The 17961-nt window shown below is 32.1% G+C and overlaps 1 protein-coding gene across 1 annotated transcript; it reads left to right on the forward strand.

Annotated features, from left to right (window-relative positions):
- The first annotated feature begins 14211 nt into the window (after positions 1 to 14211).
- LOC114404429 lies at positions 14212 to 16181 on the forward strand. Its single transcript, XM_028367383.1, has 2 exons — positions 14212 to 15823; positions 15892 to 16181. Exons 1-2 carry the CDS (start codon positions 14212 to 14214, stop codon positions 16074 to 16076), a joined length of 1797 nt encoding a protein of 598 aa, XP_028223184.1. The 3' UTR covers positions 16077 to 16181.
- Positions 16182 to 17961: the final 1780 nt, after the last annotated feature.

The raw sequence follows: 17961 nt of genomic DNA on the forward strand, positions 1-17961 counted from the left end.
AACAAAAAATAAAAATTCAAAACCAAACAATCCATCTTACATAAGACCATGTCATATTCCACTCAACTTATTTCATATACTATTATTATTTTATTTCTTATATATGTTGTTCTTTCTCTCCCTTGTATCTTTTTCTTCTGTCTCATTCATTGTGCAGGAGAATATTCAAAAGGTCCAAAGCAAATGGCCAAGGACCCATATAAGACCTTAGTCAAACGCAGCAAGCGCTTTAATCCATCGATTAATAATTTTTAATCTAAGCAGATACAATTAATAAACATTTTGATTAGCTAATTTTTCCTTAAATTTACCTTAGATCTTCTTTTTGTCTCTGTGAGGTCAAGTTGTCCAAACCAACTTGTATGCTTAGTGCATGTTCACGGACTTGCTTGCCCACCTTTTTTTCATTATATCAACATTGGCCCTACACAAAAAGTAGAAAACAAAAAATAATGATATATTCCACATGCGCTGTGGAAAATATTTTTTTTCTCTATCTTTTAATTTTTTTTAACACACAATAGTCCACTGCATTGAGCTAACCAGTGAGCATCGAACTTTTAATTAATTGGCCATTTTAAAAAAAAATATCTGCCGACTTCAAAAGCAACAGGACCACAGGAAACTACAATAATTTGTTTATTCTTCCATTAAAAGATTAACGGTTGATCGATATATTAGAATGTCAACTGTTCATTATAAAGTTAGTCTTCAATTAAATTTTGCATATTTTTATATATTTTAGTTTTACGTGAAAAAGTTTTACACTTCATCTAAGTATGTACCTATAAATATTCATAATTCAGTTCCCACTTTCTTTATATAAATTTTTTAACACTTATAATTTTAAGACAATAAAAAGAATTTGTAAACAATTTTTCATGTAAGGATTAAAAAAATATAATTTTTTTTCGCAAAGACTAATATAAAAAAAAATGTTAAATATAAGGACTAAAATTATAATTCGCTTTATATATCTTTTTATTTAACCATATCATTCATAATTTGTTAAAGAATCTGACTAATCATGTGAAGTAAAATATTTTAATTTCTTTCTTAATCATATTTTTTCACTTATAAGATTTGAACATAAAATTTTATTTAAAAAAATTCAAACTCAGGTTCTACTTAAATTTGAAATTTAGTTTCACTTTAATATTAAGTGATGATATTTATAGACTCCATTTTGGATGTATGGGGTGGACAAAAGAGAGATGAAAATGAAAAGAAAAAAAAAACAGTTACTGTGTGATTACATATATTCTTTATAATTGAACCAACAAATAAAAGTGAAGGTACCCACTTGAGAAAAAAAATATAGAAAGAAATTGCTTGGTGAGTTGTTGTATTTGTATGTACCAATTCAGTGTCCTGCAAAGTGGACCATATTTATGAACCCCTTTAACGACTGATGAATTTAACTAGAATTCAGTATTGTTAAGTACGCCAATGCATGGCGCGTGGTGACAGCCACAGTTGAAAGCTACCAGGACAAGCAAATACTAGGCTATACAACCTTGTTCTGAATGTAAATACTTTGAACAAAGCAAACCATGGCATGTTACATGAATCATAATTAATCTACCTAGAACCTAGAGGGACACGACAAGTGAATATTCAATAATGTACCAACCACAAGACATGCATGATAGCCACAAAACCACAGTCTCAACTCAGCAAACCATAGTCACAAAAATCACTTAGGCTATGTTGGATTTTCAGTTTCGGAAATATTTCTTAGACATCCGGCCCATAAGCTAATATATACCTAAAGTGAAAAAGTATTTGAAAAAAAATGATAAATATAGTAGGTATTTGACGTGACAAAAAGAATTAGAGAAAGCCGAATGAAGGATGTTAATAACAAGATATCTAAATATTAGAATGTTCAAATATCCCTTCTCTTTTTGTTTATGGTACTTTTAAATTTAGTTTTGAATATAATTCAGTTTCCTGACATGTTTGATTATTTTTAAAAATACGTCCATACATATAATTTTATCTAAAAACTCAATTTTGTAAAAGCAAGACAAATTATACTTTAATCTAAACATACATTTAATCATCTACTTCTAAAAAGTACTCCTTTAATTTCCTCAACCCATGTTTTTGTTCTTGAAAATATAATGCTTCTAGTAGGGAATGCTTGCCTGAGACAGCAGCTAAAGATCCACCTGAAGAAAGTCATGCAACACACTCAATTAGGAAAAAAGAGGGACATGAATATGCATTAATGTTAAATGTTGTTATCATCAAGATCTTTGCACAAATCTTAAAACCATTGAAGCATAACAATTGTGAAAAAGGCGAACAAATTAAAGCTCCTCCCTCAACGATCCTTTTGCTGAACAGAATTTTCAAACTTTCAAGAACAAAAGATTCATTGTGCTGAGACCGGGTATGAAAGACAAATTTCTGCTTTTAGAGGGGGTTGAGTAAGGAATCATACCTGGTGATGGTACACTACAATTAATATAACAAAAATCCATCATCAAGTTATAGTATTCAATGGAATAAAAGTAAAATAAAATTGATATTCATTTTTATGAAAAGGACAGATATATTATGTGTCTCGTGGTAAAACTTTTAAATTAATAGCAAATTAAAGTTGAAAAGAGGGAAAGTGACCAAGTAAAAGTCTAAAGATAAGATGCAGTATTTGACATGTATGCATCATTTGAGATCTGATTGAAATCATGGATCATAAAGGTTGGAAGAATGGAAGGGATATTCATTTAGAAGTTAGGCCTAATAATCCAGTACTAATGTTGGAATCAACGAAGAGGCAAGAAACTTTTAATATGATAAACACAAATAAACAAATATTGGCATATGTCACATACATGATGATAATCAACCAGAAAGAATCTTCAAAATGATTTTGTTTTTACTCTGTGTACTTTTATTTTTTTTAAAAAAAATTAGGGTGTAGGGAGAATCTTTTGTTGAGAAAGGTGGACATACAATACAAAACGAGCAAATTAAATTAACTTTTCTCGTTTAAGAGATTCACTGAGAAACATAATAAATAGCTATAAAAAAATATTCAAGTCTCTCAAATAAATAAAAAGTAATTATGATTTTTTGGAGGAATTTGGACCATTTGTTATAATAAAAAAACTGGGATTTATGTATTTTATCTTTTAAAATATATGTTGCACTTTATAAGAGTCAAATAATGAATATGTAACTACAAGAAAATATTTGAACGAAGACAATTTTGTTGTTTATATTTATCAAACTCCACTACTCCAGCAAGATTTTCTTGTAAGAAAAACAAATATCATCTCCCCTCCTAAGAAAATAGATGTGATTTAACAAAAAAGTTTAATGTGCATGTAATTCAATTATAATTTACTGTTTGAATTATTTTAAATGATTATTTTAAAAGTTAGATTGAATTAATGTTTAAGTCCATTCTAATTATTTAAAATAATTCAATTAGATTCTTTTCATTAATTAAGTATCAACGTTAACAATAATAATTATTTAACATGATATACTTAATTCATGTTGTTAATATTAATACACTTTAGTATAATCTGTTAACAACATCTATATTTAATTAATGAAAAGGATTCAATTAAAATATTTTAAATAATTAGAGAATCCAATTGAATCACTTAATAATTAGATAAAAGATCTAATTGATCATTTTAAAATAAATTAGAGGATTTAAATAGTAATTTAACCTAAAAGTTAATAAATTTATAATGACGAATTATAATTGAATCACTGTTAATTTGCATAACATATTTCTCTTATTCTCTGAAAAGAAACAGACTATCATTAGGATAAAGAATTTAAAAGTTCACCTAAAATAATCAAAATTAACATAAAGACTTTAAAAAAAATCTCACGATCAGCATTTTTTTTACCTCCTCATCAAAAAACACGCCGCCAGACACAAAACGAAGAAAATTACGCCCGTCGCCCTGTACCTTATTTAAGTATTTAAGTTAAAAGCAATGGCACGTGTTCTGATAAAATAAAACTGTGTTTGTCTTTGAGGGTAACTTTTACCTTTTTATTTTTTAATTTAAAAACTTTTTGAGCTGACAGCTAATGAGATCAAGAAAAAAACCCAACATCTTTTAGACCGTCAATTCATAAAACAGAATTAGGCATAAACCTTGAAAATCAATATCAATTTGAACATAATAAGATATAGTGTATGTTTAGTTTCAGGTAACAAAATTAATCATGAATTTAGAATTATTTTTTTTCATGTTTGATTTTATTTTAAAAAAAATATTCAAATTGCTTTATTAAATGAATCTAACTTATCGAATTGAACTTGAGTGTTGTAAATTTTTTATACTATTTTTAATTCTTATGGATAAAATAAAATATCAAAATTGATTTGGAGTCTAAAATTAATTAAGATATCAAATAATTTTTACATGAGATAAAAAATGTATACTTAATTTTATTTCAAAATCAATTTTAATCAAAATTATCCAAACATGAATTATATTACTTTAATATTAATTCTTATCAAAATTAGTTTTATTTAAAATCACTTTTATGATCCAAACACACGTTATACTGAAAGCAAAGAATGCCTGAACAAACCAGCCACAGAGAATTGTGGAATACAAACTCAATTTTCTTTGTTATTTTGTTTTAGATTTCGGGAGAGGAGAATGCTTTGGGTAGACTATTTAATTCTTGCCATGCGAAGTCACATACGCGTGAAAATGTCAAGTGTCAACTCAAGTATAGGAATTTGTTTGTATTGAAGCATGCAAAAGCATGCGTGGTGCCACTTGAACAGAAACAAACATCATATCAAAGTGTTTTGAAAGAAAATCTTAACACAAATAAGCTATCATCATATATTAGTGTAAGTAGCGTATGGAAATTATACGAACCGGAAGGAAAAGAAAATTAAAAGTTAGCAACCTCTACTGCAAATGTAGGAGCATGCAGTTTTAGGTTGTATTATTTGGTTTAAATGGATGAAAGGAGGTTGTAAGTGAGAGTAATTCTTGTATACATACAAACATTACACGTCAGATTTACACATAATCACTCAAAATTTGATAGTGCTTTCAAAACTATGCATTTTCCGATGATGTTAATAATATTTTTTGGTGATGTTAATGCTCTTTGAGTTTCTAGCACCATGTTTCTATTTGCTACGTACCCACTATGGAGCAGTGGAGGGGCCATGTTTATGGTCTAAGTTAAGATGTTAGAGAACTTTGTGCGGTGAAAAATGAACTCAACTTTCATTCATAAGAGGAATTTAGAGCATCTTGCTTAAGTGAGAAAATATTACATTGAATCTAAATATATTTGTATTTTAAAATTAAAAACAATGAAACCAGTGTTGACAAAATGTGATTTAGAGCCTATTATTTAGGAGCCATGATCTTTCGTAGTTGACAGAAATGTGACGGGTGGTTGTTGCCTATGATCATTGCTTTCCAAATAGAAACATTTCTCTCTAGCATGCATTTCATCAAACAGGTTCTTGACACTCTTAAGATTGCTCATTTTAAGATGACATTTATCATGAAATTACACTAATGATGTTCCTCTTAGGCATTTATCAAACAGTGTTACAACTACAATAGATTGGAAATGAATTTGTTTGAGGAACACCCAGAAGTTAATATCAAAGAATGAAGTTAACAATTGTTTTTCAATGTCATGATATTTAGAAACATAAAGAAGCACCAAGCCACCTCCTATATCAAGAGTTTGTTGAACACAAGAGAGTTCTTAACGGTGATGGTTCTCTGTTTTCTCTCCTTGGTAACAAAGTCTAAGCAAAGGTGATTTAAAGGAGGCAGTGTGAAGAGATAGATGCAGCGTCGAAGAGAAGGTGACATAATACCGAAAAAAATCCAAATTCCGCGTCACTTAGAGATAAAATCAAGATAAAATATATAAGTGAGAGACAATCCTCATCTTTTGAATTAACTTTTGAGTTGAGTTGGACATAAACTCACATTTTAAAAATCTAATGGTATACCCAAAATTTATTCAGCACCATGTTATTCACATGAAGAGGTAACACTAGCCATTGTTGGGGATGATCTTGAAGAAGGTGGGAGGTGATGATAAAAAATTCTAAAAGTTTGGTAAAGTATGAGAGAGAAAAGTTTGAAATGTTTACATGATTTTAATTTTATATTTGATATATTATTTTTTTATTTTTAATTTCACCGAGTTGTTAATTTATGAGTGGCTATTTGTAAAACTGACGTGTTAGGTTTGTGTGTATATAAGAATGCTCGTGATTGCATCTGAAATGGGAGGAAAGTGTAGCGCCATGTGTGTTTGGAAGGAGTCAAAGAGAGTGTAAAGTTTCAAAAAAAAGCAGTATGCCCCATAACACAGTCTTTATCGCAAAATGAAGAGAAAAAAGATGGATGAAAGTGTACGTAAAATGAAAAATCTAGCTGGAGCGTCTTTTACCACATACCTCTCATGTCATAATCAATTATATATTATACATACCCGATTATGGCCATGTGGTTTTGCTACAGAATGAATTCCAAAGACACCGTAGAGCTAATGGAGCCTATAATAATAATATGAATATTAATTAATAAATAAAAATAATAATGCATTTTTATTTTATATGAATTTTTTTTTACCTATCAAATCGCTTTAACTTAAATCTTTCATGTCTATCAAACATCCTCACTTCCTATTACTTCCTTTCATCTTTTTTCATTCTCATACTTTCATCCTTTTTCATTCCTCTTTAATTTTTTAGTTATTTTGTTTTTATTATTTTTTTATTACTGTTGGTGGCAAATCATTGAGAGTAATTCAATAGTTTTGTTACGGATCAGGCTGATGGCCCGATCCATAGTTAGAGTTCATCACATCAGCCCAAAGTGGCCCACCACCAAAATATGGGTGTTGTTAGTTGCACCAGACATATTGCTTGTGCACTCAGTATAGAAAATGAATTTTCCAAAATGTCCATCACGTTATCCATATAAGTCATATGGATCACTACGAATTTTCCAAAATATCCATCACGTGATTTGTAAGAGTTAAACAGGTAACTTAGTTATTAGCATGACACTCTAATCAACTGAGTTAATAGATCAATTATGTTATAAAATAAATAATGTTGTTATATATAAAAATAAAATTTTTAATATATATCTAATGCGCATGTAAATTTAAATAATAAATTTTATGATGATTAATTTTGATATAACTCATAGGATTATATAATTTGTATATTTTTTTTTATAAATAAAAAACATTTACTATTTAAAAAATTAATTTATTAATAAATTAAAAAAAAACATATATATTATATAATCCTATGAGTTATATCAAAATTAATTGTCACAAAATTTATTATTTAAATTTATATGTGCATTAAATATACATTATAAATTTTACTGTTATATATAATAACATTATTTATTTTATAACATAATTGACCTATTAATTCAATTGCTAAAAGTGTCATAAGTTACAAGTTCAACTCTTGTTTGGGTTATTAATCTTAAATTAATTCATAAAACATATTTTTAAAATTTTTAAAAAAATATTTACAGATCAGGAGCAAACTGTTAGACCTGTCCTGATCAACAAAAAATTATTTCTCTCTAGAAGACAATGGGTCTAGTAGATCATAGAATTCAGTCCTATAAATACTAGGAGTGACATTGAATTAATTTCACATTTAGGATATCTCATATAATCTCTCCGATGAGATAATTATTGATTTAAATATCAGATTACTTTTTGCAGATACTCTGCCCATCCAACCTCAGGTTTGTCAATTAAATGTCCATCCGGATTGCCACCACATTCATATCGGATAAAATTAAGAAGTTTTCTCTAGTCTCACAAAGAAATAAAAAATAAGAAAGAAGAGCAAAATTAAAACAGAAATAGTATCACTCAAGAACACCAACATAAAGGAAATAATAATAATAAAAAATTCAGAACCCGATTAATGCACCTTAATTTGTGTACATCAGCAACTCCTCAAGTAAACCATCAACATGGCAAATGTATTTTGACATTATTTGAATACATTAAAGTTTTACAAAATAATTACATGAACACCTCAATAAAGTTAATTTTACATGAAACACTTCAATAAAGTTTGACGCAGACAAAATCCTAAAATAACTAGACAAGTGGGATATCTATCTAAATTGAACTTTTACATGAAAACTTCAATAAAGTTTGACGCAGACATAATAGAACAAAGCATTCTGTTCTAGTCCGTTGCCTTTGATTCCCACCTTTTCAAGAGAACCAAAATTGTACCACTTTTAGTATTGTGTTGTGTTATGTTCTAGTTTAAAAATACATCAAACTGATAAAAAAAAGATAGAAAAGAGCCCATATATTATGTTTGATATTGTTCTAATACGGCTACCAATAGCTACCTTCAAGTGATGTCTAGGATCTTAGGATGTTTCATCTGCATGCATATATTTGATTTGTAGATTTGCAAAATTAGGATAAAGTCAACTGACTAACAATGGATTCTAAACTCCACAAACATATTTCTCATTCCATGTGCAGTCACATGGCTGTGCAGATGGAGAGGAGGGTGAAGTAATACATATCCTTTGTCCTTAAGCCCAAAATTTACCAAGAAGGATAATGATTTTACATTTATCTTATTTGCCCCAAGACAAACATGTAATTATTCACCCTGCATAAACTATAAGATAAATTAGATTGGTATTTGAAGTGTATCTAGATGAAGGATCTAGTGGAAATAATAATCAATGCAAACCTCACACTTCAAAAACATGCATTTATCTTTTTGTTTGACAACTTTTGTAGGATCATGAAACAAATGAGCTGCATGATGTTCTATACAATTATAAATGCTAAAATTACAGAAGTCCAATATTAAATTTGTAAAAGAAAGATGCCCAAGTGGTGTCTTTGACAACAAGCATCAGACATTATTAGACATTGATGTAGCATGGAGTATACTACAATATTTATATAAAAAAAAAAACAGTTGCAATACAACAGAAAAAGAAATTATATTAGCACACGTAATGTAGTCATTTCATGCAAAGAGCACATCATCATGATTCCCTTGATTCTTGAAAATAAGGAAATAGATCAGCCAACCAAAGTAACAAAGCATATCAATTTAATTTGTTGAATATTAGAGCATGTGCCCGCCCTGGCCTCATTGTTGTGCGGTTGAAGAAACCCTCAACAGTCGAAGTAAATTAAAAAGCATTGATTCTGAAATTCAGCACCAAATACGGACAATAAATGTTTCCAAGGGTTATGCCCATCGCAGGCATAACATGGAACGTACTACATCTACATGGGATGACAACTATATGCTACATGCCGGCCTACATCTACATTTTTCTAATATTCTAGGAATATATCCTTCATTAGCACCTGAAACATTGTGAAAAACGAAAGGTGGTAACTAAATATCATCAAAATATATAGTTGATAATGTCTACATTATTAGGACTGACTTTTTATTTATTTTTTATTGACATTGGCTAATAAGTAGGCCAACCCATCGAGTTTAATATATATATATATATATATATATATATATATATATATATTAATAAAACTTGTAGTTTATCATACCTAACTAAAAAAGTTTTTTTTTTTTTTATATGTTTGGATTAACCTTTTTACTAAATAATCAGACTAGCTAGGTAGGAATTCAACAGGTATGGCCATGGACGTCCGATGTATTTCCATTAATTTTTACATATTATCAATCTAAAAAAAAGACTTGACATGTGCTTGATTTGGTGTACGTCGTAGGAATACTATTGGTGCATATGCTACAAGTTGTGGCTTACACGTCCATTGGCAATTAGATGCGGAAACAAGCATTCCTTTACACAACGTGTTTCAATGGCACTCATTTAAAGGTGACACTCACATGCACCATTTAAAAGGTGAAAACCCGACCAAATAGCATAGCTAGCAAACTACAACAGGGTTTGTAAAATGAGGAATTTGGCAAATTTTGAATTGAGCCAGAACAAATAATTAGTCGAGTTCTTAGTTCTTATTATTGGATAAGCAGAAGAACCATGTGGTTGTATGTCCATTTATCATTATTGGATAAGTGAATTAGAAAATAAGATTTAAAGATCACTAATGATAAGATAAAAATAAGACTTATAAATATGAGGTGTAAGATAAATATTTAAGTTTTAATAGTGAAAATATATTTCGAAACTATGTAGTTCTAGAAATATATTTCTAGAATAGGTATATGTGTTATGAGAAAAAAGATGATACATTAACAATGTAAAAAGTTTTATATTGTTGTTCAAACACAACCCACCATGTACGGTAAGATTTTTTACTTCTATGATAATTATTTAAAAAGTTATATCAATGATGATATAAAATTATTTTATACTATTAGTATATGACCATTAAACCCATGTTATTCAAGAAAGATATTTCTAAAAAAGGAAAAAGGATTCCAAGGGGTGTATATATTTAAGGAAAAAAGATGGAAAGAGGGTGTACTTAACAAATGGGGACTGTAAATAGCAAGTGCCTATTTATATTTCAAGCCAGGCTGTTAGTTAATAAGTTTAAGTTCTTTTATTTGTCTTTTTTCAATTCTGGGACAAAATATTTTCTGTTTTTTTAAATGATCTTTAAATGATTGAACCCAATTAGATTTTTTCCTCTTGCTATTTACACTCTAATTTTCTAAGTACACTCCTGTATCACCTTTCTACCACTCAGCTACCCCTTATACCCTTTTCCCTTAAAGATGCTCACATCTTTTGTTTTTCATAAATGTATTTCCAGAATTAAATATACTGATTCCAGAAAATTGTCTCTAAAACTATAACTTATAGTTCTAGAGATACACTTCCTGAATGATATACATTATTGCAAAAAAACATTTTTAGTAATAATACATCATATCTCAATCAAAGTACTTAAAAGTCGTTGGGGGTTGAGGCTTGAGGCTTGAATCATTGATGTAGACTGGTATTAGAAAATGAATGAATGTCATTAAAGGAAAAAACCATCATTAAAAACTTTGCTTTACAATTAAGGTGTATAATAGATGGAGTTAGTCATGAACATACATGAAAATATAGTGTCACATGAAGAAAAACATAAAATATTGTATGCTATTGATGGAAAACACAACATTATATAATGAATATATAGTGAAGATGATTTAAAAGATTTTAGATAGTATTTAAAGAACTCCAATGATAGAATAAATAAGACTAGTAAACTTGGGTATAAGATAAGTGTTTATCTTGTCAATGATTGTTTTTTGTATTTCTTGTCAATAATTTTAATTCTTAAGTGATATTTTATTAAAAGACATACGCTTATTCTAGAAGTATATAGTTTTGAAGATATATTTCTGGAATAAGAATATATAATTCTAGAAATACATTTCCAGAAAGAAAAAGGGGTGTATATCTTTAAGGAAAAAGGGTACAATAGGTAGTTGGGAGGTAGAAAGTGGGTATGGGAGTGTACTTAGCATAAAGGAAGTGAAATAGCAAGAACCTTTTTTTAATATTGTTTACTGGGTCAGAAGTCCTTTTATCAATGGGCCCAAAACTTGCTTTGCAGGCATTGCTACGTGCACCTAGCAAAACTGCTGGTATATCTAGAAATTGTTCAATTTTTCCGTTTTGTCCTTATGTAAAAGAGATATGGATTGACTAATCCGTATGAGGCTTACGAAATCTGTAAGTGTTTTTTTTTCTTTCAAAAATATGTTTTACAAATTAATTTAAAATTAATGGCTTAAGCAAAAGTCGAACTTATGACTTTCGTGTTAACACAAAGCTCTAACCAACTAAGTTAATAACTCAATTATGTTATGAAATAAATAATGTTGCTATATATAATACTAAAATTTCTAATGTATATTTAATGTGCATGTAAATTTAAATAATAAATTTTGTGACAATTAATTTTGATATAACTCATGCAAATTATATAATCCGTATATATTTTTTTATAAATAAATATACATTTACTATTAAGAAAATTATTTTATTAATAAATTTTAAAAAACATACGGATTAGCTAATCATATAAGTTATATCAAAATTAATTGTTAAAAAATTTATTATTTAAATTTACATGCACATTAAATATACATTAGAAATTTTAGTGTTATATATGGCAACATTATTTATTTTATAAGATAATTAGGCTAATAGCTCAATTAGTTAGAGCATCATGCTAATAATGTGAAAGTTACAGGTTTGACTCGTGCTTAGACGGTCAATTTTAAATTAATTCGTAAAACATATTTTGAATATTTTTTTAAAAATAATTATAAATTACGTAATCCTTATGAGTCATATAGATTACCGTAGAAATAAAAAATACTTAAAGATATTTTAAAAATTTTATTTTAATACTGGATACACAAGCATTATTGTCTTTAGTACATAAGTTTTAGGTATTTGTCGTTCATGATAGGATTATTTTAAAAAAAAAGATGTACTAGATAATAATAGTAAAATTTAAGCAAGTAGTATATATATATATATAATAGGTAAATTCAGTTTTATCCTTACTTGATGTTTAAATTTATTCATTATCAAAAATTTTGAAATGTATAAAGTGTTTTTATTCTCAAATTAATAATAACCAAATCAATATAAAAGAAAATCTAATAATGCCATTTGAGTGTATTTGCAATCACTTATAACCTTTTAAATAGTAGAATTCGGTTTTTTCTTGGTAAGATATATATATATATATATATATATATATATATATATATATATATATATTGTTTACACTGGAATTTGGTAAACAACCGCTAGTCTAAGTTAATTGCTTGCGAGATCAACTAGTGAATCTCAGGAGCATGTCATTTGTGTGTTTGTGTTTAAATATAAAGCTTTGAATGTTCATCATTGCAACAAACGTTCACTGGTTCGAAACTTCTTAAAGGAAAATTGTTTAACAGAAATCGAAATGCTGGAAGTAACTTGACAAGGAAAGGAAAATTGCAGAATTTAAAGGCTCAGCGAGTTCATTCGATCGAATGAACCATTTAAAATGCAGGAATTATAAAACGAAACGTAAATTGCATTCGAAATGTAAAGTTTACAGAAACTTAAAATGGTTCACAATCATACATTTTCCTTGCGTACTCGTTTCTCTCTGCGCTGGGTACTTTGAGTATATAAGGACTTGTAGTAATGATTTGCGACCCCGAAATCTGACTAAAAAACTACTATATATAGACATTCAAAAATAAACTGCCCTAACGGTCGAACACTACCCTAATGCCAAGTGTCCTGCCACGTACATCTTACATGCACATAACTGCTCCTTAGAACGGTTATCCATATTGCTCGAAGTCGAAGCTGATTTTGTGGAGTTTGGTCAGAAATTGTGCTAAGTCCAGAAATCTTGCTGTCTTGAACTTCAACTCGACCATACGCCAGCTTGATGACTTTGACTCGACCATTCGCCAGCTCGAATCGCCCAATGATTCGAAGCCCTCTTTCTTGTCCTAGCCTTGTACTTCTTAAATACTTCCTTGAACCTGGGAATCCCTTTCCAAAGACTCTTCTCTCTTTCCGATTCGAACAGGTCCTGACCATTGCTCTGTCATACGCTTCGAAACTCGAGACGACATCTAATGCATACTTAGAGCATATTTTAGCTCATCGAAAATATGGGCTAACAAATTGCCCCCAAAAAATGTCTGCTTCGATTCGAGATCGAAGGAGGATGAGAAGTTGACATTTTTTCTCTTCTCCTTCCAGTTCTCCTAAAACGGCGACACGATGGTCACGTTTATTGGTAACCGTCGCCTCGATCTCCCACTACCCATCATTAATTCCACCTTTCTAGGCAGAGTGGGACACGTGTCACGCTGGGGAGTCAAAAAGGAACTCTGATGTGATTGATTTCTGACCCTTGATTCTTATTATATTGTTTTTCCCCTTTTAAAAACATAACTCCATAAATAGCGCCAGAACTCCAAACAAAAACCCCTTCAGCTTCTTCCAAAACCCTTCTTCTTCCTTGCTTCTGAAACCTTTCTTCTTCTGCTTCATATCCATTATCTCCGGCGAAGCTTCCTTATTTTCAGATAACAACTTGCTACTCCTTTCATCATCAAACTCACTGAATCTCTGAGCTCTGCCATTGTTCTCCGTGAGTCCACGCTTTTACTCACTGATTCCCTCAGTTATCAAACCCTTCATGAGAAAATCGCCCCTTTTCAGATTTCTTACAATGTTGCAAGAATCAGTTCCGTTTGCTGGGAAATGGCACCGTTTTACAGTCAGGCCTGATGGAGAAAAGGTGGTTCCAGAACCACATGGTGACGCCGAACACACAGAAACCTGGGAATCGGAGGTGATGATCCCCTTCGCAGTAGAAAGGACAGTTTATGCTTTCGGTGGACCTCTGCCAGACCAAGAGTCACTTTCGAGTTCAATGAACAAGGTATTTCCCTGCTATCCAACTTGCGAACCCAGGATTTTTGATAGTGAGCATTACAACTTTAATTGTTTAAGCAAACCCAACAAACTCTTTCGATCCGCCCCGTCAATAGCCCATAGGGATTACCTACCTTGGCTTGATAGAGTCGAACAAGCATATGAGGATTTTTGGAAGACATATGGCATCTTTGATTTGATACAATTCTCTCGATCTGGTCCTGAATATCGACCAGAAATGCTGATAGCAGCTATGCACTTTTTCGAGTCTTCTACCAACACCTTTCAATTTAAATGTGGCATGATGACCCCCACTCTCTTAGACGTGGCCGCCCTCACAGGCCTTAGGCCTAGCGGAGAAACTTATGATCCCACTAAATCTAGTGATAATATCAAGCTAGTATATAAGGAGAACACCTTTTCCAAATATATAGCTGAACACAAAGGATCGGTCGAAGAGGAAGTCTCTGATGAAGAGCATGTAGCCTTCTTGACCCTATGGCTATCTCACTATGTCTTTTGCACGAAATCCTTGCAAGTAGCCAAAAGATTTATTCCAATGGCAATACAAATTCATGAAGGTCAGAACTTTGGATTTGGACGCCTCTTGTTAGCAGTGCTATACGAATCGCTTGGTGAGGCATGTGATGATCTGAAGAAATCGAAGGATGGGTCTTCCTTCTTAGTGTCTGGGCCTATGTGGCTTCTCCAATTGTGGCTTAATGCCACTTTCGAACAAGAAATGGGATTAATAATCCCACAAGATTATGCTGAAGAAGTCGCGAATCGCTCAATCGAAGGCCAGAGAGCACTTCGATTAACACCCAAGACCTTCGATCAAAACCCACAAAAGCTGTTCCTAAAGTACATGAGGATTTTTATGAGCTTTGACAAGTTTCTTCCCCAACATGCTCCATTCATTAGTCGAGAGGTTGGCCCGGCCTGGTTCACTGACGATTTTCCTGCTGTCGATCCGGACAATGAAGAAGAAGTGAACGAAATATGGTCATTTTACTTGAATCCACAGATCCTGTCTTGTCGTACAGGTGTTCAATCGAACTATTTAGGCTTGGTTGGATACCAGCCTAATTTGGTTTCAAGACAATTTGGCCTCTCGCAGATCCGTCCTAAAAGCTTGTTCGAAGATCCTAGAGACGTCATAAGAGGGGCCAATCTTTCAGAAAAGACTTTCAAGAAATTTTTGAAGATTTCTCTAGATGAAAACTATAACCTGCATCCTTTTGAGTTCAACCATTCCCACTTCTGCACCATGGGATTTGTTACCTGGTGGGAGAAATATTATTCGGGCCGTTCAGTTGGAGACACTACTATCATGATCTCCAGACTTGAGAGTGGTTTTACACAACCAACGGTCGAGAATATCCGCTCAAACCTTCAAGCTCGAGGTATTAAATTACTTTTGACTTTCTAAATTGATATGTATTCTTGCCTTTTCTAATATTCTTACTTTCAGGCAAAACAATCATGACGAAGAAAAGCGCTGAAACGTCTCGAGCTGATGTGAGACCCAAGAAACCCACTGGGGTAAAGATCCAAGAGGGGAAACAAGAAGAGAAGGTAACTCTTCTGAACTTATCTTTTACTCTTAACGTCTTTGCCTCATATTTCTTTATTTTTTCAGAGTCAAAAGAAAGATGATAGCACTGAGACTACCACGACCTCAAAACGCTCGAAGCGTGTGGTCATCGAATTCGACGAAGAAAAAGATGCAAGTTTTATTTCTAATGTCAATATTATAACTCTCTTTCAGGTCTATATTCTGACATTTCTTTACCCTCATAACACAGGAAGAAGAGGAAAGACCTCTTATAAGAAAAAGAAATCACCTGAGACTTCGACCAAATCTGCTGACCAAACAGAGGCAGGCAATTCCCAGGCTCAAATGCCTAAGAAGAAAAAGAAAGTGAAGCAGGTCGAGCCTGAACCTTCTGTGACTGTCGAGGGTGGCGAGCCAGCCAGGAAGAAAAAGAAAAAGACCAAGTCTTCAAAAGAACAAGGTGACAATCAACCCGTTGACATCCAACCACCTTCGACTGATGTTGACGGTACTGAAGTAGAGGCTACTCCCTCTATTGCTGAAATGGGCAACCCTGTCGAGCAACCGAACTTACCACAAGAACAACCTACCGTCGAGGTATCATTCTTAATGTGATTTTAATCATAGCTAATACGAAACTATTTGTTAACCTTTTTCATGACAATTCGAATCAGGTACAACAAGATGTTTCTATAGAAGAAATACCCTCATGTGCTCGAACATCTCCCGCTCCTGAGACGGATGCAGTGCATGTTGAGGAACAGGGTGAAGGTCGAGGTATTAGATCCAGCAGTCCTCATGGATCGAGTCAGAAAAGTTTATCTGAAGAAAACTTTTCCGATGAAGAGGCCATACAAGAGGCTGAAGCTGGAGGTTCAGACATTTTCCCGGCGTCTTCGACATCTAAGCTTTCCGCTAGCATAGGGATCGCAGAGGATACATTCATTCAAATGCAAGACGAAGACCCTGCTGCAGCCCTTCGACTCCTACTGAACACAAGTCAAGCCAACACTTCGAGTGAAAAAATTCCTGGTGCTTCGTCCTCATCTGATGCTGACATAACCTCTTCAGTACGCCAAGATTGCCTGCTGTTGAAGTTATCAATGGAATACGCACGGGCAGACGTACTTAAATCCATTGAAGAGAACCCCTCTGCTGCTTTTGGACACCTGAATTTTTTGAAGAAATTGCACAACCCCCTTACCTCTGATGAGATTCTAGGCAAAGTTATTCAAATCGAGGCCATCATCGACCAGTTTGCAAGTGCCGTGCAGAAAAAACGCGAAAATGACGCCAGACTGGATGCCCAGAAACAGGCACATATCCTTCTGCTCGAGAAAGCCCGAGCTGCTCAACAAGAAGTCGAACGTCTCACCAAAGAGGCAAAAGAAAGGTCTTCTGACGTCAAAGCCTGTGATGATAACATTTCCTCCTGGGAGGCAACTATTACGAATTTACTGTCTCAGGTCGATGATCTAAGACAGAAAATTGTAACAGAGCAGGTCAAACGCAAGGAACTCCAGGAGAAGGACGCTAACTCGATTCAGAAACTGGTTGCTGAAAAAGGGAGGGAAGGCTTGAAGGCCTTTAGCGCATCTCAAGCTGTAGCAGATGAGGCGAGAGTTATGGAGAGTACTGACCAGGTCTTAACTAAAGAGATGGCCACCTTGAAGAAACTATATGAAGACTTGGTCATGCATTAGTAGAATTTATAATTTTCTTTATTTCGAATTCTGTGTTTCGATTCTACTTTTCGATGTAATATTGACACATGCCCTTTCGTGGCAATTTTACTGTTATCGCCATTTTTATGTTTCCCATATTCCTCTTATTCTATGCTTATTTTAACTTCGAGCAGTGTTGGTTTATATTTTTTCAAATACTTACCATTTATGCTCAAAGTACGTTTCTGAGGGGTTAGCTCCTCTAACTCATAAGCACCATTCGAATAAATCTGAATTATTTTAAACGGTCCTTCCCAATTTG

The sequence above is a fragment of the Glycine soja genome, unplaced genomic scaffold, assembly GCF_004193775.1.
Source record: "Glycine soja cultivar W05 unplaced genomic scaffold, ASM419377v2 tig00035472_1_pilon, whole genome shotgun sequence".
NCBI lineage: Eukaryota > Viridiplantae > Streptophyta > Magnoliopsida > Fabales > Fabaceae > Glycine > Glycine soja.